The 25,064-nt window shown below is 43.9% G+C and overlaps 1 protein-coding gene across 17 annotated transcripts in view; it reads right to left on the bottom strand.

Annotated features, from left to right (window-relative positions):
* Positions 1–25,064, bottom strand: part of syndig1l (synapse differentiation inducing 1-like) — a 211,167-nt gene continuing 186,103 nt past the window's right edge. For all 17 annotated transcript variants that reach the window (XM_010887484.5, XM_010887483.5, XM_034289958.1 and 14 more), the window contains 2 exons: positions 16,928–17,065; positions 1–263 (listed from right to left, as the gene is read on the bottom strand). In XM_010887484.5, the coding sequence (XP_010885786.2) occupies positions 105–263; positions 16,928–17,065 (297 nt within the window). In that variant the 3' untranslated portion in view covers positions 1–104. The remainder of the gene's footprint in view (positions 264–16,927; positions 17,066–25,064) is intronic.

Here is a 25,064-nt window from a genome sequence, read left to right on the forward strand (position 1 = left end):
CCCAAAAAAAAAAATCGCAGTGGCACTGTTCCATTCCCCAGAACAGACAGCTCTTTGTTCTCCTGACTTTCCCTGAGCTGTCCGGTCCGGGTAGCCAGGTGTTACTATATGTGTCCTGGCTTGGAGAGGTAGGCGATTAGGGCCACAACCACGCCAACATACACGCCTGTCCCGATGGTGATGGAGAGAGCTGCCAGGAACAGGGCCCTCCGGGATGCAATATTTGCCAGCGGGAAGTCCCCCTTTGTCACCGCCTTGCTGGTCTGGAAGCAGAAGAGGAAGAGAGATGAGACACGAGTGGAAAACGGAAGAAAGAAAAGGGAGACGAAGTGGAAGAAGAGAAAAAGAGTTCAGACACAAGAGGGACAAGGGGCGGAGAGGAATGACGGATGAGGGAGAGTTGAAAGGATCACAGGACGGCGAGCAGGAACAAGTGTCAGAGCAATTAATCTCCTTCCCCCCATGTGATGTGTATGATGGGACTGGAATGAGGAAATGGAGGGAGCGAAGAAAGACCATCGTATATTGCTGGATTTAAATTGGTAGTTAGAAGTTGTGTCACATGACGTTAAAAAGGTGAAGGAAGCAGTTAGAAGTAGACAAGACCCATGACTAAATATCTGAAAAATGTCAGTTGGTAATAAAGCTTTGTGAGAGCAGAGAGAGGTGCAGCATCAAAGACAGTAAGACATTTGTCTTATGATGTGGCCTTCATTTTCAGCATAATACTTTTAACATGACTAGTGGGTTCAGGGAAGCTGGAGGGAATTAAAATCCTTCTGGACTAATGAATAACTCTGAATAATGTCTGTCAGTAAGATTAATCTAGTTGCAAATATTATGAGGGTAATTTGATCAACCCATTTGTTTGCAGCATTGTTCCTACTGTAAGTACGAGAAAATACTAACTTGTAGTGTTCTCTAAGTTTTAAAAAATTCTCGAAAGTTGTAATTTTCACTTCAAAATGGACAGCTTGAAAATAATCAACCCTGCAAATACTTTATTTCCACACATTATGAAAATCAGCATTATCAAATACATAATTCACATTATATTTCTGTGCAGTATCAAGTAACATCAAGTAACAAGTAAACGTGTATTATCAAGAGAACATGTCTTAAGAGGTTTTGAGCACGATAAACATCTCTTAAGGTTTTTAGCACGATAAATTATAAGCTCTGTAGAAAAAACTAGAAAACTAGAAAATATACGTTAGCAATTCAAGAGAATAGTCGGATATCAGAAAGGATATGTAAGTAAGATGCAACATATTACAAGTAAATATACAGTGGGGAGAACAAGTATTTGATACACTACCGATTTTGCAGGTTTTCTTACTTACTACGCACGTTGAGGTCTGTCATTTTTATTATAGGTACACTTCAACTGTGAGAGACGGAATCTAAAACAAAATCCAGAAAATCACATTGTATGATTTTTAAATAATTAATTAGCATTTTATTGCATGACATAAGTAATGTACGAAATACTTGTTCTCCCCACTGTATATATATATATATACACTTCTTTTTTTGAATGAGGGATGACTCAACAAAATAACAACTCCTTTTAAAAGCAAATCACTGCTTATCCTATTTTTACAAACATTTCAAGAACACTAAGCTTTTTATTTTATTATCTTTTCTCCGAAGAATATTCCTGTCACTCAAATTCCTGTCAAAATCTGGGTCACACAAAATCTGTGAATGTTATCTACATTACTGATAAAACCCAAAACTGCCACAGGAAGAGAGATGTTTGTACACTGTATATAAGACACATTGTGTCAGTGCCTTGGGGATGGTGATGTAGTGCCATCTTCTCAGCCATCAGCCACTGCCTTGCACTCAGCTTTTCTGCCCTGTGTCCCTCAAAGGAGGTCAGAGCCTGGCCTCAGCTAGACCAGACAATCACAGGCCAATCTTAAAACTGCAGCCAAACATGCCTTTCCACTCACACAGAAAGAGGCTTTTCATATGTTTATATATATTTTCAAACCCCTTTTCATCCCCTTCCCCTACTTCGGCCATGTTACATCGCATCCCATCAGAATCAGGAGAGCTGAAGATCGGGGTAAGTCTTACACATAGGAATCCATGCCAAGTCGTTTAGCTTTTTTTTTTTCTACAATGTTCGTCCAACCAGGATGAGGGTTAAGGGTTAAATGCCTTACTCAAGGGCAAAACAACAGATATCAGAACCATTTGGTTCAGGGATTCAAACCAGCAACTGTTTGGTAATTAGCCCAGCACCACCACCTCCATACTTTATTACAAAAACACGACATAAAAAAAAAAAAAAGCCAGAAGACAAAGGTCCGTGATGGCCGGAATACAAAATATAACCAAGATATATTCAAGACAGGAACAAATACTGCCATGCCAATGAAGTAAATACTGAAACAACAGGACTGTGGTCAGTTGGGAAATTAGATGCAGGAGCAGTTTCTGTGTTAGTGGTATTCTGCTCCATTTGGTGGACTTTAGGGCGAACAAAAGTTAAAAAGCACCTTCATCTGTCTTAATGCGACACTGGATTTCTTCATCTTTTCATTCTTTTCTACTATCTACACACACACACACACACACACACACACACTATGTGCTATGTCAAAGGGATGTCAGCTCAAACAGTACACACCCTCTAATTCAATTCCGTCCTATTCAGCCGTCTATTAAACAGCCCGTAATTGATTAATCAATCTGTAGCTTGGCTTAAGTCGCGGCGTGACACTGGTCTCTCCGTGGACTAGGATTTGCAGGACTGAGAACAGGGCTTAGAGGGATGGAGGGAATGGACTGAGTGCGTGCACTAATTTCCTAGAGTGACTAGGAAATTAGAGTGCTTCCTGAAATGTTGCAGATTAGAAATGTCAAGGTAATTTCCAATCGAGTCGACATTGCAGTACGCGCCGCTAAAATGGGAACACTGCCTCAAATTGAAATCATGCGTTGACTCTGAACTTAAGCAATACAGACTGAACAAAGCCCTAACTTAACTGTGTCCTTGTGTTTGTGACTAGCGAATGCGAGGGCCCTCATGAGTAACGCTGTAATTAAACGCTTGAAATGCATGGCTTTATCTACACAACCTTCGCTGAGTGATTGAAATGTGGCGTCACAGTCTGAGATAAAAACAGAAAAAGAAAAAGAGAAAGAGCATATTTTACTCGCCTGATAAAACAAACTGAAACCATTCGCTGCACTATTGTTCACTTTTGGATTGGATTGTCTCATACAAATCGGAGTACTGAAGCCAATGATGCATTTGAAAATGTTGCTTTCTGGGTCTAATCAAATGGGGATTTAGAAGTCTTTGGGGAGGTGCTTAGATCCAGAACAGTGCACATAACTGCTTAGCATGCAAACCGGGAAAAGGGCACGTCACAACTGATGATCTACACACGCATATGGATGAGCCAAAAAGCAAAAAATGCAAAAGTTAGAGTTACATAGGACACAGACAAGACCGAATGTGTGAAAGCTACATCGGCACAAAGTCACTTTAGTTTTGCCTATGGAGGGAGAGACTGGTTGCCAGCCTGGTTCGCCCATTGCGCTGGGTAGCTAGCTAGCCACTTGTCTACTGGAGAGCTCTGCCTCGCTCTTACTTTTTTGCAGGAATACACATCCCCCCCAACTGACAGCGCATCCAGGCAGCTCTCAGCTTGTCCGCAAAAACAGAATCACCAGTGAAGGAACCAGGCAAGCCTAGTTCTGCCGGCCAGCGATTAGATGGGATGAATGTATGTTGTTCCTGGCTGGTTTCAATCTGCAGTTTTCTATGTGGTCTTTAACCATTACAATATTTAAACAGCAGGTAGTGTTGGACGTGATAAGTGTCTGCTGCTGTGCAAAGGCAAAGGCCATAACTGAAATTCTGGTTGAAAATTAGTTATTGCCATTTTTGTAACATCTGCTGAAAGCTGGAAGATCTGCTTTATCATGTGAACAAGTATCTTGAGTAAATAGTGTGTCAAGACAGAATCCTGTAACATCATTATTTTTTTGTCTTTGTTACGTTGCCCTCCCTTTTCTTTAAATGTGTATGTCCATAATTCACTGAGAGTTCAGTAGGCCTGCCCTCAGCACCGTATCCTGCCATGGCACATGATAAACCTCATCAGGTTATTGCAGACTCCAACAGCAGCCCGAGAGTCTCTCCCAGCATCGAGCCAAGGTGCCTCCCTCTGTGACCTGTCTTCTCCACTCCCTGGCAGTCCCTCAAAAGAGTCTTTGAAATTAGGTGGTATATAGGTGGTTGCAGGTGTGTTGGCAGCATCTGTATAAGCCAGATAGTTGTGCAGTACAGCACAGGCCTTCACAACATGTGTACATTTGTCTGGTAGGAATTCCGACGGTCTGCCTAGAATTCTCCATCTTGTGACCGTCATACCAAATTAGTTCTCAATCACACGTCTGGCCAGTGAATGTCGATAGTTGTAGATCCTCTTGATTTTGTTCAGATTGGCCCCTGGTAAAGCAGAACATACATTGAAATTTAAAGTATTAAGTATTAAGTATATATATATGTACAAGTACAAGTAGTTTGTATAGATCTGGAATTAATGCAAATGCATTACATGTGGCAATTCTAAATGTGCAATGGAAGCAAATAGAAGGCAGAACATTTACGAGTATTAAGTATATAACCCTAACCCTATTATTAATCTAATATCTGCTTATGATTTAACCCTTCAAATATTTTCAGAATATCAATAAACAATTGCTTACTTTGAAAGGGCTTCATCAGATTTACATGCAATGGAAAAGCAGCATCTCCAACGATGACATGGGGATGGTGACTCCTATCCCAGGAATGTTTGCAGGTGGAGGCATAGCAACTGTCCCCTGAAGCAGTATTGCGTGAAGTGGGTGGCTTGATGTGTAATAAAGGGTTTCAAGCGATGCAGAATATTATAGCTATTATATTGTTTACCAACTATACAGATACTTCTTGTGTGAAGTTTTCCTGCTCTACAAGCGAACAAACCAGGTGCCAAGCGTCTTCTCTCTTTCCTTATTTATTTAATTTTACTAGTTCTCTCAAACACTCCACTCCAGAAACCATCTTCCCTGATCTAGCTAGTTAGCTACCCATTATATTGTTTACCAACTATACAGTTACTTCTTCTGTGAGGCTTTCCTGATCTAGAAGCGAACAAACCAACGTTTTGCACGACATCGCCGCCTAGTGCTAAGAAGTGTAATGGCCATCTACACAACAAGGCCACACAAGACGCACAACTATAAATGCTGAGCACATCTGCGTACAGACCCACATGACATTAACAATGCAGACCCGCAGAAGCATAAATCAGACTTTAGGCTTATCTACCCTTAGGCTGAAGATACACCCACAAGCCGCAAAACACCTCCACTGCTCCAAAAGTGGATGCTTGGCGTGTTGGCTTTAAATGTAACTTTACGTTCAAGTCACAACCACAAATTGTATAGAAATGGGATACAAGAGTGTTCATTTGGCAGCATGTTGGTGTTGAGTTTTATGCTTTGAAAATGACTCGCTCATCTGAAGCGAGCTCCCGTCTGTAAATAATAGATAAATGATGTTCAATTCTTCAGTACAACATAACACAGTTGCAAAACCTTGCGTGTTTCACAGAAACATGTTTGTTTGGGTTTGAAGTAAATCTATTTCAGCATATCCTGCTCAGAGGAAGGGTTAATAATTTGTTGCTTTTTTAAGTTTAATACATTTTTTTAATAACATCATTCCAAGATTATTGGCCCAAGGCTTATTCTGTTCTGAAATAATTAGGAGAAAACGCATTTAGAAACAAAACATGTATGTAGATGTTCATTTACTATAACCTACAGGCCTATTGACAAAGGAAAAAATGTTCCCTGCTTATATTTCAAACACCACCGTTCCACATCCCAATGATGTAGTGGTTAGAGAATTCCTCCTTAGAATTTAATCGTGGCTGGTTCACGCCATGTCTCATGTATTTTTTTGGTGTAATGCACGTTCATGTATATAAAAGATTACGTAATACAATTATTCTCTTAAATATATTATGAGATCCATGGTATAATAGAGTGGATATTAGACTCAGCTTTATTTTCATTGAACAAGTACAGTACAACGAAAATTTTGCATCTAACCAGAAGTGCAAATAGAAGAGGGCAGAAAATGTACAAGTATTAAGTACACTCACCTAAAGGGATTATTAGGAACACCATACTAATACAGTTTTGACCCCCTTTCGCCTTCAGAACTGCCTTAATTCTACGGGGCATTGATTCAACAAGGTGCTGAAAGCATTCTTTAGAAATGTTGGCCCATATTGATAGGATAGAAACTTGCAGTTGATGGAGATTTGTGGGATGCACATCCAGGGCACGAAGCTCCCGTTCCACCACATCCCAAAGATGCCTTATTGGGTTGAGATCTGGTGACTGTGGGGGCCATTTCAGTACAGTGAACTCATTGTCATGTTCAAGAAACCAATTTGAAATGATTCGAGCTTTGTGACATGGTGCATTATCCTGCTGGAAGTAGCCATCAGAGGATGGGTACATGGTGGTCATAAAGGGATGGACATGGTCAGAAACAATGCTCAGGTAGGCCGTGGCATTTAAACAATGCCCAATTGGCACTAAGGGGCCTAAAGTGTGCCAAGAAAACATCACCCACACCATTACACCACCACCACCAGCCTGCACAGTGATTACAAGGCATGATGGATCCATGTTCTCATTCTGTTTACGCCAAATTCTGACTCTACCATCTGAATGTCTCAAAAAAAATCGAGACTCATCAGACCAGGCAACATTCTTCCAGTCTTCAACTGTCCAAATTTGGTGAGCTCGTGCAAATTGTAGCCTCTTTTTCCTATTTGTAGTGGAGATGAGTGGTACCCGGTGGGGTCTTCTGCTGTTGTAGCCCATCCGCCTCAAGGTTGTGCGTGTTGTGGCTTCACAAATGCTTTGCTGCATACCTCGGTTGTAACGAGTGGTTATTTCAGTCAAAGTTGCTCTTCTATCAGCTTGAATCAGTTGGCCCATTCTCCTCTGACCTCTAGCATCAACAAGGCATTTTTGCCCACAGGACTGCCGCATAATGGATGTTTTTCCCTTTTCACACCATTCTTTGTAAACCCGAGAAATGGTTGTGCGTGAAAATCCCAGTAACTGAGCAGATTGTGAAATACTCAGACCGGCCCGCCTGGCACCAACAACCATGCCACGCTCAAAATTGCTTAAATTACCTTTCTTTCCCATTCTGACATTCAGTTTGGAGTTCAGGAGATTGTCTTGACCAGGACCACACCCCTCAATGCATTGAAGCAACTGCCATGTGATTGGTTGATTAGATAATTGCATTAATGAGAAACTGAACAGGTGTTCCTAATAATCCTTTAGGTGAGTGTATATGTATATAACAAGTGGAATGTATAGATGTGCAATGAAGACAAATGGCAATACTAAATGTGCAATTAAGGCAAACAGAGAAAAATGTACAAATGCCAATTCTACATGGCATTCTAAAATGGTGATCACCGCTTAAGCAGTCCGGCAAAAAGCAGGGACATACCATTTGGTCGAAGCTGGGACTGGTGAGAAACCCCTGAAGTGTTTTTTTTCTATGGCAGTATTTGTGGGCTGAACCACAGAGATGCTAAGCCTACAAAACTGTGACATATCATTACAGGATTCCCTGACCATATCACAGAACCATTGGCTGGCCCTGGGGGAAATTGAAACCAAGTAGCTGAATTCACCACTCAGTGGCTGAGACAAGTCCATGATACCAGGCTCTTTCCATACTGCCTTGGTTATAACACCTGACTTGGACATTTTCAAAGAAAGGGGAAAGGCAAAGAAGATATCGTCGCATTTAAATTTTTGCAGGTTGTTCTGGCCTGAGCTTTTTAGTTGCAGTGCCAACTGCAAATGAAAGTAAAACTAAACTGTAACTGCAGATAATTATGTTGCACCTGTGCATAGCTCATACGGAAACACTGACACCATCGGGGAAAAGGTGGTTGGGTAAGAGCATACCATACTGCCTTCAGGGAAAGTGTGAAGTGGCGATGAAGAGCGAAGGTTCAATCTGGATGTGGCTGGGCCGCGATTTTAACACCCAGAAGGTGAGGATTCCTGTTTGACTGAACCCCTCATTAGCTTTGGAAGGTGATTGGATTTTGTGTCATGCATGCAGAGAGCATTTAGTCTGTATGCTGTGTTTTGCAGGCTTGTACCAGATATAAGGTACCCCTTATTTTAACATTGTCATTCTTTAATTTCTTCCCTACAACGTTTTCCCCCGTCTCTTTTTCCGTCTTGCTCTCCCTCTATCCTCCATTCTCTCCCTTCTCTTACACCCACACATGCGTCCTGCCTCCTTCAACAAATAAATCTGTCCTAATCTTATGAAGTGACCAAACTCCATGATCTGTATGTTTTTACATTGCTACTCATGAGTTTATTTAGAGTGACTTCATCATGAGTCAGAGTTTATTAGCAAGATAAACATTTAAGGTATCGTATTCGCATTATCCTAAAATAAATTGTTGCCAATAAACTTGGCAGCAACACAGACAGTGAACTTGTTGGCCGTGCTTTTCCGTGGCTGGTAGCATTTATCAGTATCTATCCAAACATTGTGAAGGGACTATTAAAGTGGAAGCTTGAATGTAATTTCTCCTCCAGATCTAACACTCTAAGCTCTCCTTTGCTCAGATACTTATGCAAATCAGTTTATTGTAGAGATCCTTGCTATATATTCACTGTATTGGCACAATGCGTAGGTTGTCTTCTTTTCGCACCATAGACCTGGGTTAACTTTCCTGTCCCACTGTTCACTACAGTGTAATCAGTCTGTTCAAAGCAATCAATATTAAGCTGACCAGTGAATTAAGTTAAAATATAAGCAAAGTAAAAGTTAACAATATTCTGTTTGACTTTGCGTCGCCCTGGCATAGAACTCTGTAGGCTGCTGTAACTATACTCTGCCTTGTCACAGGGTGGTTGGTTGTCTGCTGGTGTTCCATTGATGGTCTGGGGATATTGTTTCTGGTTGGCTCTGTCCGTGTTCATCTCTGGAAGGGGCCAGTGTACCCAGAATCCCCCTTTCTCAGACAGTCTATCCTGCGATAGTTTACGTGCCAGGGGTCTAGGTTCATTATGTCTGTCCTCTGACCCCTCTATAGTGTCATTCCAAGTCTCTGTCCCCTCCATTGTGTCATCCCCAAGTCCTCTGCCCCCTGTATAATGTCATCCCCCAGTCGTTTGACTCCTCTATTGTGTCATCCCCCAGTCGCCTGACTCCTCTATTGTGTCATCCCCCAGTCGCCTGACTCCTCTATTGTGTCATCCCCCAGTTGCCTGACTCCTCTATGGTGTCATCCCCCAGTTGTCTCACCCCTCATTGGTGTCGCCCACCAACTCCACCACTTTAAAATTATTTAGAAATGCAGTATGTAAACCTGATCATCCTGCAGAGACATGGCTCAGCCCCTGGGACCATATGACCCCTCGGCCTTAAGAACGCGACCTTGTGGAGAGTTCATACAAAATTAATATAACATTAAACACAAGTAAGCTATCGTATATAGGAATAGAAAATCACAGAAATCGCAGAAATAAGTAAAAACATATACAAAAAAAATCTAAAAAACTAAAACTGCTCTCCTATTTCAATTGGAGTGTGAGAACTCTGTACCTGCGAAAAGGATGGTAGAGGGCTTTATTGGGCAATCAGTGTGCGTGCGCGTGTGTGTGTGTGTGTGTGTTATGTCAAAGGCTATTTGTACACCCTTTTTCTCAAACGTTTGTTAGTAAACTGAGAGGTTGCTGCCTCGCTCGGATGACCTTCCCACGCACCTACACGTAAGCCAAAAAAAAAACTACAACATATGCACTCAATGTACTTACTGCACAACACTTTGGATGAAAGGGTATGCTAAGTGGCACTGTGTGTGGTGGAAATGGAAATGGTGAGAGGAGAAAAATAACTCTGACATTTTCTCTGTAATCAGTGCCGCCTTGTCCTAAAGGCAGACTGCGTGCAGAGCTGGGGGTCTCACAGCCGCCAGGCGCCTTTGTTACTCAGTCAGGGTCTCAAATTGATATTTAGAAAAGTAGAACTTACAAACTGTGTAATTTGGAAATCTGGTAGTGCTGCACTCTCGGACACTCAATCAATCAATCAATCAAAATTTATTTATAAAGCGCTTTTTACAACAGCAGTTGTCACAAAGTGCTTTACAGAGACACCCGGCCTTAAACCCCAAGGAGCAAACAACAGTAGTGTTGAATTTCAGTGGCTAGGAAAAACTCCCTAAGAAGGTCGAAATTTTAGGAAGAAACCTAGAGAGGACCCAGGCTCAGAGGGGTGACCAGTCCTCTTCTGGCTGTGCCGGGTGAGATATTAAGAGTCCAATTGGAATAATAAATAAATTTCTCTTGGCTAAATCCAGAGTATATTTGATTTTAGACTAGGTCAGAAGTATGACCAGGTGGACAAGGACAGGAACAGCAACGGTCCCCCCAAACCAGGTAATCCGCAGGTGTGGACCAGGACCTCATCTCCTTCTAAAATTTAAAATTGGAGGAAACTGAGAAAAGTTAGTAGTACATCCCTCATGTCCCCCAGCACAATAATATAGCAGCGTAACACCTTGGAAACTGAGACGGGGGGGTCCGGTGACACTGTGGCCCTACCCGGGGGAGGCCCCGGACAGGGCCCAACAGGCAGGAAATCAATCCAACCACATTGCCAGGCATCAACCAAAGGGACACCCACCAACCGCAACCCCCCTGAATGAGGGCCGAGTATTGCTAGTAGCGTACAGCCCAACTGCACAAGTGCGCAATAGAGAATCAACAACAAGCCAGTGACTCTTCCCCGAAGGGCATTGGAGGGGAGGGCATCCCAGTGGCGACGAGAGCCCACCTGGCAAGACAGCAAGGGTGGACAGTATCAAGCCTACTGGTCACCTTCACGCCCCCGGGCCAGGCTACACCTAATTATAAACCGTGCTGTAGAGATGAGTTTTTAGTAGACACTTGAAAGTTCGCACTGAGTTTGCATTTCTAACCTTAATTGGCAGATCATTCCACAGGAGTGGAGCTCTATGAGAAAAGGCCCTGCCGCCAATTGTTTGTTTAGAAATTCTAGGTACAATTAAAAGGCCTGCGTCTTGCGATCTAAGGTTACGTGTAGGTATATATGGCTGGATCATTTCAGCAAGGTAAGTAGGAGCAAGTCCATGTATTGATTTATAGGTTAAGAGTAAAACCTTAAAATCAGCCCTAACCCTAACAGGCAGCCAATGTAAGCATGCCAGGACAGGAGTAATGTGTTCAAATTTTTTTGTTCTAGTTAGGATTCTAGCAGCTGTGTGCAGCACTAATTGAAGTTTATTTATTAATTTGTCTGGATAACCAGAGATAAGAGCATTGCAGTAATCTAATCTAGAAGTAACGAAAGCATGGATAAATTTTCTGCATCAGTTTTTGATAGGAAGTTTCTAATTTTTGCGATGTTTCGAAGATGAAAATAAGCAACTCTTGAGACATATTTTATATGTTCTTCAAAGGAGAGGTCAGGGTCAAGGGTAACGCCAAGGTTTTTTACAGTTTTTTGGGATACGACCATGCAGCCGTCGAGGTTCACAGTGAGATCTGCTAACAACGCTATTTGTTTTTTGGGTCCTAAAAGGAGCATTTCTGTTTTATTTGAGTTTAAGAGCAAGAAATTCTCTGTCATCCACTTCCTAATATCTGAAACGCATGCTTCCAAAATAGCTAATTTAGGGGCTTCTCCATGCTTCATTGAAATATATAACTGTGTGTCATCAGCATAACAGTGAAAGTTAATATTGTGATTTCGGATTACATCGCCCAGAGGGAGCATGTATAGTGAGAAAAGTAATGGGCCCAGAACCGAGCCTTGAGGAACTCCAAAGCATACCTTTGACTTGTCAGAGGATATGCCATCCACACTAACGAACTGATATCTTTCAGATAAATAAGATTTAAACCAGGCTAGAACATGTCCACGTAGCCCAATATTGGTTTCCAGTCTCTCTAAGAGAAGGGAGTGATCAATAGTGTCAAAAGCAGCACTAAGATCAAGAAGCAACAGGACGGATGCGGAACCTTTGTCTGCAGGCCATTAGAAGGTCATTTGTTACCTTCACGAGTGCAGTCTCAGTACTATGATGGGATCTAAAACCAGACTGGAATATTTCATAAATGTTTTTTGTCTTTAGGAAGGCATTCAGTTGTTGGGAAACACATTTTTCTAAGATTTTTGAGAGGAACGGGAGGTTCGATATTGGCCTATAATTGTTTAATATGTCGGGATCTAGATTAGATTTTTTGAGAAGAGGCTTAATTTCCGCAATTTTTAGTGAGTTTGGTACGCATCCGGAGGAAAGGGAGCAATTAATTATGTTCAGCATTGGCTGACCTAGCACAGGAAATAACTCCTTAAGTAATTTTGTAGGAATCGGGTCTAGCTGAGAGTTTGTGGGTTTAGAACTCATTACAAATTTTGTAAATGTGTCGAGCGATACGGTATCAAAAAACTCAAGTGTCCCCATTGACACCTGATCAGGGAGGCTCCGGAAATTTTCCGGACAACCGAGATTTTTAGGACCATAACTATTTAGGGATTCAGTTATTTGTTTTCTAATGGTGACGATCTTTTCATCAAAGTAGTTCATGTATTCATTACAACTAAAGTGAAGACCCACTTCACATGCTAAGCTTTGCTTTTTTGTTAACTTTGCAACTGTATCAAAGAGAAATTTTGGATTGTTTTTGTTCGCCTCAATCAGGTTGGAGAAATAAGCTGATCGAGCAGACGTGAGTGATTTTCAGTATTGTACTGTACTGTCTATCCAGGCTAGTCTAAATACTTCCAACTTAGTGGAGCGCCACTTTCGCTCCAATTTTCTGGAGGCTTGCTTAAGTGCTCTAGTATTGTCGGTGTACCAAGGAGCAAGTTTCTTGTTGCGTATTTCTTTAGTTTTTAGTGGTGCAACTATGTCTAATGTATTTCGCAGTATTGAGTTTAGATCCTCGATTTGATCGTTTACAGATTTATTTACTCTGTCATTTAAGAGCGAACTAGTAAGAATATCAAGGAATTTATTTGTAATCCGAGAATTTATAGTACGGCTTTTGAAACTCATTGTTTGGGGGGCAAGTGAATTTCTTGTTTTAACGGTAAATGTAATAAGACAGTGATCCGATAATCCAGGATTTTGGGGGTAAATTATTAGATCTACAATATCTATTTCTCGTGACAGGACTAAATCTAAGGTATGATTGTGGCAATGTGTTGGACCTGAGACATGTTGGATGAAACCCATTGAGTCGATTATGGCTTGAAAGGCTTTTTGAAGAGGATCATGGGGGTTTTCCATATGGATATTGAAATCGCCCAAAATTAGAATACTATCTGCCATGACTACAAGGTTAGACAAGAATTCTGGAAAACTCATTGAGGAACAATGTGTATGGCCCGGGGGGCCTATAAATAGTAGCTATGTAAAATGATTTATCGGCCTGGTTAACTTTCATGAGTAAAACTTCGAAAGAATGAAACTCTGTGATATGTTTGAGAGTAAGTTTATATTTCTGTCATAAATATTTGCGACACCCCCTCCTTTTCGGGATGCACGAGGGATATGATCACTAGTATAGCCAGGAGGAGAGGCCTCATTTAAGGCAGTGAATTCTTTAGGCTTTAGCCACGTTTCACATAAACCAATAGCATCTAGTTTATGATCAGAGATTAATTCATTTACCGCAACTGCCTTTGGAGCAAGAGATCTAATATTTAGGAGTCCCATTTTGAGATGCGAAGTGATACAATTATTTTTATTTTTGACCGAGGTGGAGGAAGGCTTTATCTTAATAAGGTTGTTTTTGTTAGCACTACCTTGTTTAACTTTTCTCAGCCTGGAACGAGTCACAGTGGCAATAGGTAAAGCTGTACTAACTACTCTGGCTATGCTATTGACAGACTCCACTATGCTAGCAGGCTGGCTAACAGCCTGCAGCCTGACCTGCACCCTATCTCATGTTAAAGCTATAGGAGTGAGACTCCTGTCAATGTTCCTAGACAAAAGAAGAGCACCACTCCAGCTAGGATGGAGTCCGTCGCTCCTCAGCAGATCAGGCCTGGCCCTATTTCTGGGAGAGTCCCAAAAAGAAGGCCAGTTATCTACAAACTCTACCTCCTGCGACGGGCAGAACTCCGTTTTCAGCCAGCGATTGAGTTGCGCAAGTCTGCTGTAGAGCTCGTCACCACCCCTAGCTGGGAGGGGGCCAGAGACAATTACTCGATGCCGACACATCTTTCTAGCTAATTTACACGCTGATGCTATGTTCTGCTTCGTAACCTCTGACTGTTTCATCCTAACATCGTTGGTGCCAACGTGGATAACAATATCTCTGTACTCTCTATATTTGCCAGTTTTAGACTTCGCTAGCACCAACCCCAGATTTGCGGCTACGTCGGTGGCTCTGCCCCCCGGTAAACAATGTACGATCGCCGGCTGATTCTTTAGTCTAATACTGCGTGTGATGGAATCGCCAATGACTAAAGTTTTCAGTTTTTCAAGTCCACCGGTAGAACATGCCTGCCGACCATTCCCCTCCGAAGACGGCTCGGGTCTTGACTCCGACTCCAGTGGGGAAAACCTGTTCAAAGTCTCAGTTGGTTTTAGCAACGATTCAGGTTTAACTGGTCGACGGCATTTCTTCCCAGTGACCAAGAGAAAGTTATTGCCCGGCTGCAGGAGCTGTGCCGGGGGGCTAACAAAACTATCGTTTCTACCTGGTGGCACTGACGCAGATTTTTCTATTTCTACACTAGCATAATCCTTGCCTGGCATTTGCGTCAGAAGCCGAGCCTCTAACTCTGCTATCTTTAACTTAAGACGAACATTCTCCTCCGTGTTGTTGCTACAACAATTACAGTGAAAAGGCATTGTAATGATACTTAGCCTCGGGTTTTCAGGGGTGAGTAGTTCTGTTAATTATGTCCAAAAAGAGTCCCGGTGTAGAAAAGTTGGGTAAGAGGTCAACAGATAAATATTGCGTTGGTAAAACTCTAAAATAGAATTTTGACCAATTAGTTTATATCGAGTAAATTCGAAAAAGTTTGGCAGGTAGCCAGGTAGGTAACAGCAGGCAGGGTACAGCACGTCAACAATCACACTCGTGGTGTCAGTCACAGGTATTGACGGAAGACACACGTCCATCTACTGTATTTACAGTACACATAGGCAGAGGTCCTCCCAGATCCTGGCGTTGATATCCACACACACACACACACACACCTACAGTACCTGGTTATAAGAAGATAAACATTCTTATCTGATTATTATCCAAAGTTGACCAGGTGAGATCAGAAATATGTTAAAATTTAGGGAGATTTAGGTTGGATATGTATCCATTTCGCTCCATGCCCTTTTCCTCTGCGCGTGTAAACCTGTGTCTGTTTTGAACTCATTGGCGCTGGAAACAGTCAGGGCCCAGTTGAAATAATGTTGCATTGCAAGTTCTCTATAATGGTAGATCAAGTTCCCTATAACGAGAGATCAAGTTCTACATAATGGGAGATCAAGTTTTACATAACGAGTCCTCAAGTCTTCTGTAATAACAGCTCAAGCCAGGTAAAGAGAGGCAGACCGGTGGATTTGTGGACACGACCAAGGTGGATTCTGGGTCAGATCTCGGGTAATTGAGTTGGTGTATATTTGTGAAGACATCTACATGAAGGCAGTAATACATTGCTCTTGCCCTCAACTAAAAATCTAGAGGTGAAATTGACTATAATGACTCTTGGGAGCAAGTCTGCACCTGTTTAATTTGGAGGCCAACCGGAGGGCAGAAAAGACACACGCAGATACTTCCAATGTAATGCCACTCCCACTTCATTAAGGGATAGCGTAAGTGCAGAGCTACGGGGACGGGCAAAGCGGGTGTATGTAAATGAGCCACAAAGACATGCATACCGACACACACACACACACACACAAATGCACGCACGCACAGAATATCGACAGGCAGCAAAGGGAATTAGCCATCTATAAAAACCACACTACACGATTTCCCCTTATTACTCAGAAATGTACAAAATGATTGCATCATTCGGGGAAAACGGATTTCCTTCAGCTGGCCTGCCTTCCTGCCTACCGGGGCGGCACAGACCGATAAGGACACCGAATGTTTAGCCCGCGATAAGAATTCACACTTGGGACTTGGCCGTCAACAGCCTGTCTGTGTGTGGCTGGGTCTTCTCAGCGCCGAGAGCAGTGACAGGCACCGATGTGGCCCAGGTAGTGACAAGTGTCAACGCCCGGGTTGGGAGTTGTGTGGCGCGTACAGATGCAGGATCTTGATTGGATCACAATGCTGCACGAGATCTCACCATGACCATAGGGAAACAGAAATGTAACAGCATATTTGAGGTAAAAAAAATTAACACAAAAAAAACTGTGCTCCTTCACATGGGATGGGTGTGTAGTGTCCAGGCAGTCTAGTCGCCTTGTGTGAGCCTGTGTGTGTAAGCATGTGTGCGTGCGAGCATGTGTGCGTGTGTGTATGTGTGTGTGTGTGAGCATGTGTGTGTGTGGGTGCGTGAATGTGTGTGTATGTGTGTGTATGTGGGTGCGTGAATGTGTGTGTGTGTGGGTGCATGTGTGTGTGTGTGTGAGCATGTGTGTGTGTGTTCAGTGGGTGTGCGCGTGTGTATGTGTGTGTGTGAGCATGTGTGTGTGTGTTCAGTGGGTGTGCGCGTGTGTATGTGTGTGTGTGAGCATTTGTGTGTGTGTGTGTGTGTTCAGTGGGTGTGCGCGTGTGTATGTGTGTGTGTGAGCATTTGTGTGTGTGTGTGTGTGTTCAGTGGGTGTGCGTGTGTGTATGCGTGTCCTCTCACCCCCTGTGAGAAGTAGAAGGCGGCGATGCCAAGGGGCCAGAAGCAGCACAACATGGAGAAGATGGCCAGGCCCAGGTGATCTCGAGGAGGCACCACGATGAAGTTGTCCTCGCTCTCACTGTCGCTGGAGCAGTCTGTCTGAAAGAGACACCAGCAGCGTTGGTTCACACCTCAGTTACTGTTCATACGGTATACGGCATTTCTATCTGACAGATTTCCATCTAGTCCACTCGTGTAGATTGAGCACTCTGACCCACCCTGTTCTTGGAGGGTCAACGGATGTGCAGGCTAATGATGTAACCAACCCCGGAACACCAGGTGTGTTGAATTGGGTCCGACCTACCAACTGTTCATGGAAGCTCCGTTTGTTTTTTTACACTAAACTCTTCAACGCCAAAGGCAAAAGAATGAATCTCATCATTTTGCTCATTTGAAATCAGAGGTCACACATTTAGCGATCAGTGAAGCCAAGGTGGCTAAACCCAGGAAGGCGGGTATTAATGTGACACTATGTGGCTAATCGTCCATTTGAGATAACAGCAGCCTCACCACATTAGTTTGGCGCGTAATGTTCATGATGTCATGTTATTTCGCTGTCAGCCATTTCTGCCGATAAAGCCCCGTTCAAATCGCCTCCTCCTGCCCAACTGATGAGAATGACCATCCACGCCAGTACCCTTCATCAACATCGCTGGGCTGCACCAGAATAGATCTGAAATGGGTCCTACTACTCCAAAGCCACACGAATTTCACATTCTATCCATTATCCCCATATAAAATCCTCGGTCCTTTAGGGAAGCAACTAGCGGTGGTCTCTGCCAGAAGGCCTGTGATATGACAGCGGACTGTGTACAGAAACCATAAATCCAACTCATTACACCACCCGTTTGCAGAGGGCCTGGGAACCGGGGATTTGTGATGCAAGGATGTTTTTCATTTTCCATCAACACCAGAGTGACTATAAATACACTGCACACATGTCCTAAATGCCTCCCTCCAGTGCACTGATCTTGACCAGGGCCCTAGACATTTACAGGGCATAGGGGGCCATTTGGAACGCGCCCGAGGACTGCCGGAGAATGTTCCGGGATGAGAGAGGAATTATAAAAAAAAAAAAGAAATGACAAATTGAGGGATGCGATACCAGGCCAATAGTCTAGCATCATCCCCAGTGGAGGGTGCAAGCAACACGGGAGGTGGAGGAAAGAAGGGAGAGATGGGGAGGAGAAATGAAAAAAGAGAGAGAGTCAGTGTGTGTGTTCCTCTGTGTGTGTGTGTGTGTGTGTTGCAGCGAGAGAGCAAGAAATACACTGTGCGTGTATAGTCTGTGTGGGGGAGGTTAAGTTGTAATGACACCCACTGCTTTGAAGGGCAAGAGCCTTTGTTTTGATTCTCCCCCATAGCAGACATAAGGATGAGGGATTAGTCGGGCTAATTTAAACCGCCTGATTTCCATCTCTGTTTCATGACACAGTATCACCCAGACAACGTGATTCCTGCCTGTTCCTGCCTTTCTTCCAGACAGCGGGGAAGAGGAGAGGGCAAAGCGCATTGCCGAGATACCCGCGTGTTCACCGAGACAATTCGTTGGCTGTGTCTCCGCGGGCGAGGCCTCCAGACTACACCTTGCTCCCCATCTTTCCACTGAACGCCAGACTGAGGACAATGCTCAGCAACTTGTCAAGTGACAAGCTGTGTCACAACACCCATTTCAAGGCAGACAGTAACTCCATAGAAATCTACAGAGCGTCGTTGTTTATTATTTTCATACCTAAGGGTCTTATATACGCTGGTGCTCATGGTTAAGCATGAGGTAATGGCTCCATGTCTATCTGCTGTTTTTTGCTGTCACTGCAGGTAATGACAAATTAACACACACACACGCACACACACACACACACACACACACAGTGTGTTGTCACCACGGGGTATCTAGCATCCTGACAGGTAGCGCTGGATGAATAGATGACTCCATCCCATCGCCATGACAGCAGAAACTGGGAGAGGTCTGGGTAATTTATGTTGCCAAATTGCCTCCACAGTTTGGAGGAGATGAGACAAACCCTCTCTCCTTTCCGTCCTTTCTCCCTCCCTCCTCTCCTTCACACTTTCCTCTCTGTCGCTCCTTCCCCTCCTTCCAATCTGTACACCTCTCCTCCTTCTTCCCTTCCAGTCGGTTTCTACTTCTTCCCTCTTCAACGTCTTTCCTCCTCAACCATTCTTCACCTCACTGTCTGTCTGTTTATATCAGTCTCTCTCTTCCTCCTGCATTACTTTCCTCTTTACATCATTCCATTCTGTTGCTCGTTCCTCTTCTCGACTCCTGACCTCCTGCTTTCAGTCCGTCTATCCATCTCTCGCTCCGTCGTTACTTTCCTCTCTACATCATTCCATTCTGTTCCCTCCCTTTTCATCCTGGTACTCCCTCACCCACTGCTTCTTTCCCTCCCTTTTCTTTCTGGTACTCCCTCACCCACTGCTTCTTTCCCTCCCTATTCATCCTGTGACTCCCTCCATTCCTTCTCTCTCCTCCAATCCCTCTCCTCCTCCGCCCACCCCTCTCTCACCGCACTCAATTCCTCTGCGTCTCCTTCCATGCTTCCTGCCCTCCCCCTCCCTCTCCCCTCCCTCTCCCCTTCCTCCCTCTTCCTCGTCCTCTTTGCTTGTCCAGCTCTCCGACGCCCCAAACTGCCACCCATGGATCTGAAGTATTGTATGCACACTGAGCTGTGATAGGTCTCGGCCTGTTAGCAGCCTGTCCACACCTTAATTGGTGTTTTCTCCTCACACCCAACAGCACTTCAAATAACGAGGGAGAAGAAGTATCACATTCAATCAAAAGGATAGAAGCAAATCCAAGACCGCGGCAGCACACTTGGTTCACACACTGTGCAGCGTTTTAGAAACATACGTACACGCAAACAGACCCAAACACACGTCTCGCACACGTCCCGATCTTCTTAATGAGGTCCCGTAACGTTAGAACTGTCGGGCCCCGTTGGCGGGAAACACACGGCGGGGTGCATGCGGAGAACACGCCCCCCACATGGAGGCGTATACAGACAGACAGCAGGAATGTCACTGCCAGATCGCCGTCTGAGGATAGCTCCCCATGACAACGACAAGAGCCTGGGTTCACCACTACCTCGTGTACGTTAATGTCCGCACTGTGGTACACGCGCCAAACTCCATCCCTCTTCCTCCCCGTGATGAGGGGTTTAAGTTATGCCGGGGCAGGGTCCTGGTCGACCGCCTGGTGGCCCTGAGGTGGTTGGGTCCTTGCGGTGGTAATTCATCTGGCACTTTGATGGATGCATGGAGCTGAGCAGACTGGTAGAAAAAAACGCCAGGGTTTATTGAGCTGTTAATAAGGCACAGTGATTTACACATCAGTTCATTCTGCTAGGGTCGCCGGCTCAGTGTTTTGGCGTTCAAGGGGCCTCTGTGTCACTCATAGTGTGTGTGCGTGTGTGCAGTTACAGTGACTCTCACAAAGTGTGATGAGAAGATAGCCCTTTTAACGGGGTGAGTCTGTTTCTGCATGATTGATTAGTGCTGTTCGCTGTTTTCTGGTTTTCAGACCATAGGCCTCAGTATCCCAGCTGTTCGGGACATTAAATTGGATACAAAAACTACGGAACATTTTCCTACTACAGCTGTGGCATTAACAATCAGCCCGAAAAAAGGGAGTCTTACATTCTAAAACACAAAACAAAATCAATTATAATTGTGCTTTATTCCATAGTAAGAGATGCATACAGGAATGATAACCCTAATCGGTCATGTACTTAATGCCCAATTCTATTTTTATAGTATTTTGCGCGTCCACACCCGTTATTGTCCCCGGATGGATGAAGGACAGGGAGATGGATGAAGGACAGGGAGATGGGTGAAGGACAGGGAGATGGATGAAGGACAGGGTGATGGATGAAGGACAGGGAGATGGGTGAAGGACAGGGTGATGGGTGAAGGACAGGGGGATGAATGAAGGACAGGGAGATGGGTGAAGGACAGGGAGATGGATGAAGGACAGGGTGATGGATGAAGGACAGGGTGATGGACGAAGGACAGGGAGATGGATAAAAGGACAGGGAGATGGATGAAGGACAGGGAGATGGATGAAGGACAGGGTGATGGATGAAGGACAGGGTTATGGATAAAGGACAGGGAGATGGGTGAAGGACAGGGAGATGGATGAAGGACAGGGTAATGGGTGAAGGACAGGGAGATGGGTGAAGGACAGGGAGATGGATGAAGGACAGGGTGATGGGTGAAGGACAGGGTGATGGGTGACGGACATGGAGAAAATGTGAGTGCTGCCCAACCCTGTAATGTAATGTACACTGTGCAGGTCCTATTGCTCTCAGTGTAACATCTGAAGGGAAACCAATATTCACTTCAAAAAAGTACCAGAGGAAGTACTGGAGGCATAGCTAGTACAGTCATGTGTGTCATCCCTCAACGGTTTCATCCCGCCCCACCGAACTGGAGAAACAAAACTGAAAACAACTTCTCTAGCCGTTCATCTTCCACTGGTCTGTAGTTAAAATAATCATCCTCGACTCCAATGCTCCGATGTCCACAAATCAGCCCTTCTTTCTCAGTATTGGTAATCATGCTATTTTTATCTTTGCACTAAATCCTTCCATTCTACCACTGTCTCTCTAGGGGTCTTGTAGCTACTTATCTGTATCCTTCGATAATGTCCCCAAAATAATAAACAATTCCTGAGAGCATGACAACATTTTCTATTGCCTGAGCGATATCCTCCAGGTCCAATCAGACCCTGATATTCTGCTTTGACAACCAGTGCAGGACTTGACTCTGATCCAGAAATGAGTGAGCGGTACCCTGCACAAGAAGAGATTGGCCCAAAGCCTGTGCATTCTTTTTGTAACAAGTATTCGAAATCAAATCTTAAACTGAAATGAAAGGACGGATGTGTGAATTGATGTTTCATATATCACACAATAGAACTGATGCCATGTCCCTGGCATGTCAAAGATCCTATCCCAACTGACTTTAACGCTTTGGTTCTCAACCCGGGGACCTTGGACCCCTGGGGGTACTTGGCCAATCAACAGCGGGTACTCGAGAAGCCCCATGGGACGATAGGTTTACTGGTAAAATCCACATGAGGGTATACGTCCGGGATGTTCAGTGCAGAGCACGATGCAGTAGGTGGTACGGAAAACAAAAAAAGGTTGGGAACCACAACGATACATAGCAGTCAAAACTGTTGACTTTAGTAATGGGCCATTTTGCACCATGCCTGGTTTTTGATTGATAGCAGACTGGCTAATTAAAATAGTTATTTTTTGATTGACTGTCTCTTGCAGTGTTGCTGAAGTGCTGCAGTGGGTTGCCAGTGCCGATACGTCCATAAAGAGGTTGTGTTGCCACGTTGCCAATTATATCCTACATCGTTCGTGTTTTTTTTTTTTATCACAACAGAAAGACGGGCCATTCTTTTATCACTAGTGCTTTAGAGTTCAGTCTCAATATTTAAAGATATTTCTTAGTAAAACATCACTACACATGGCAATAAGGTAATCTGAGAAAAAAACACTGAGAACACAGTGTTATTTCAGCAAACTTACAGTCAATTTAAATATAATGTAGAAATGATTTATTAAGTGCTTTTCTGAGATCCCGCTATTCTGTTCATCTCAGCTTCCTTTATTTGAATATCGACCACAGTCTTGCCAGTGCATTATGTCGCCGTGGGTGCGTTCAGTGCGTTCAGTTCCACCGAAGGGGCGTTCTGTGTTTAACTCTACTGGAAACAGCACCACACTGAATGACACCCAACCAACACTAAGTGTGAAGACCTCTACTCAGGCCTTCGCAACTGGGACTGTGGTTGACCTTCACACAACCCGTAGCCCCTCCATAAGAGACCCTGAGGTATTCTCCAACCGTCCCTCACTACCACACCATCACTTCACAGGAACCAGGCTCCAAATGAGCCGGTAGCAGTCACTGGTCGGTTCATTAGACAGAAAAAGACATTTAAATGACTGGAAAAATACGGAGAGCATTTCCCATGTCACCGCCACTCAGGTCCTACAGTGTTTTAATATGTCCTACTGCTCCTCGATGCAAAAGCTATGCGGATGACTCATTGTTTGGTGGCTAATCCAGAACTCAACTCGATGAATGTGGGCGTATCGTTAGTCGAAGATCCCCGCGCTAGAGACGTACCAGCATAATATATGCTCACCTAAAGGATTATTAGGAACACCTGATCAATTTCTCCTTAATGCAATTATCTAATTAACCAATCACATGGCAGTTGCTTCAATGCATTTAGGGGTGTGGTCCTGGTCAAGACAATCTCCTGAACTCCAAACTGAATGTCAGAATGGGAAAGAAAGGTGATTTAAGCAATTTTTAGCGTGGCATGGTTGTTGGTGCCAGACGGGCCGGTCTGAGTTTTTCACAATCTGCTCAGTTACTGGGATTTTCAAGCACAACCATTTCTAGGGTTTACAAAGAATGGTGTGAAAAGGGAAAAACATCCAGTATGCGGCAGTCCTGTGGGCGAAAATGCCTTGTTGATGCTAGAGGTCAGAGGAGAATGGGCCAACTGATTCAAGCTGATAGAAGAGCAACTTTGACTGAAATAACCACTCGTTACAACCGAGGTATGCAGCAAAGCATTTGTGAAGCCACAACACGCACAACCTTGAGGCGGATGGGCTACAACAGCAGAAGACCCCACCGGGTACCACTCATCTCCACTACAAATAGGAAAAAGAGGCTACGATTTGCACAAGCTCACCAAAATTGGACAGTTGAAGACTGGAAGAATGTTGCCTGGTCTGACGAGTCTCGATTTCTGTTGAGACATTCAGATGGTAGAGTCAGAATTTGGCGTAAACAAAATAAGAACATGGATCCATCATGCCTTGTTACCACTGTGCAGGCAGGTGGTGGTGGTGTAGTGGTGTGGGTGATGTTTTATTGGCACACCTTAGGCCCCTTAGTGCCAATTGGGCAATCATTTAAATGCCACGGCCAACCTGAGCATTGTTTCTGACCATGTCCATCCCTTTATGACCACCATGTACCCATCCTCTGATGGCTACTTCCAGCAGGATAATACACCATGTCACAAAGCTCGAATCATTTCAAATTGGTTTCTTGAACATGACAATGAGTTCACTGTACTGAAATGGCCCCCACAGTCACCAGATCTCAACCCAATAGAGCATCTTTGGGATGTGGTGGAACGGGAGCTTTGTGCCCTGGATGTGCTTCCCACAAATCTCCATCAACTGCAAGATGCTATCCTACCAATATGGGCCAACATTTCTAAAGAATGCTTTCAGCACCTTGTTGAATCAATGCCACGTAGAATTAAGGCAGTTCTGAAGGCGAAAGAGGGTCAAACACAGTATTAGTATGGTGTTCCTAATAATCCTTTATGTGAGTGTATATGCATTGTATCTACTCATTGGTAGGGCAAGAGAGTTGGACATGAAGTTCCTGTTAGACTTTTCAAGGACGTGAAGAAGGTCAAAAATGGTGGCTTTGTCAAATATGGGCGTGACCATCTGAAATGAGAAAAGGCACATGACTTAAAAGGCCATGAAAGTCACTTCCACTTTATCACTGCAACCCATTAATCAGGGATGTATTTAGACCCGGGACACAAGGTGGGTGCAATTAATGATGAGGTACAACTGAAAACCCAGCAGGCTCCGGACCTCGTAGTTGTGTTGAACACCACCACCTCAGACAAACAGTCACGTCTTGCACGTCTCACCCTAATCACAGTGTTCTTCAGCTGGTCTTACAGTACAGTACAATTTCCATTAAAAACGTCAACATTATGCGCCAGAAAATAGAGGGGAGAAATAAAAGGGTGCGGCAGAAATTCAAGTGGGACACACAAATTAGAGAAAGGCATAGCTACGTGGGGAGAACAAGTATTTGATACACTGCAGATTTTGCAGGTATTCCTACTTACAAAGCATGTAGAGGTCTGTAATTTATATCATATGTACACTTCAACTGTGAGAGACGGAATCTAAAACAAAAATCCAGAGAATCACATTGTATGATTTTTAAATAATTAATATAAGTATAAGTATTTGATCACCTACCAACCAGTAAGAATTCACAGACCTGT

This window comes from Esox lucius, chromosome 23 (assembly GCF_011004845.1).
Source record: "Esox lucius isolate fEsoLuc1 chromosome 23, fEsoLuc1.pri, whole genome shotgun sequence".
Classification (NCBI taxonomy): domain Eukaryota; kingdom Metazoa; phylum Chordata; class Actinopteri; order Esociformes; family Esocidae; genus Esox; species Esox lucius.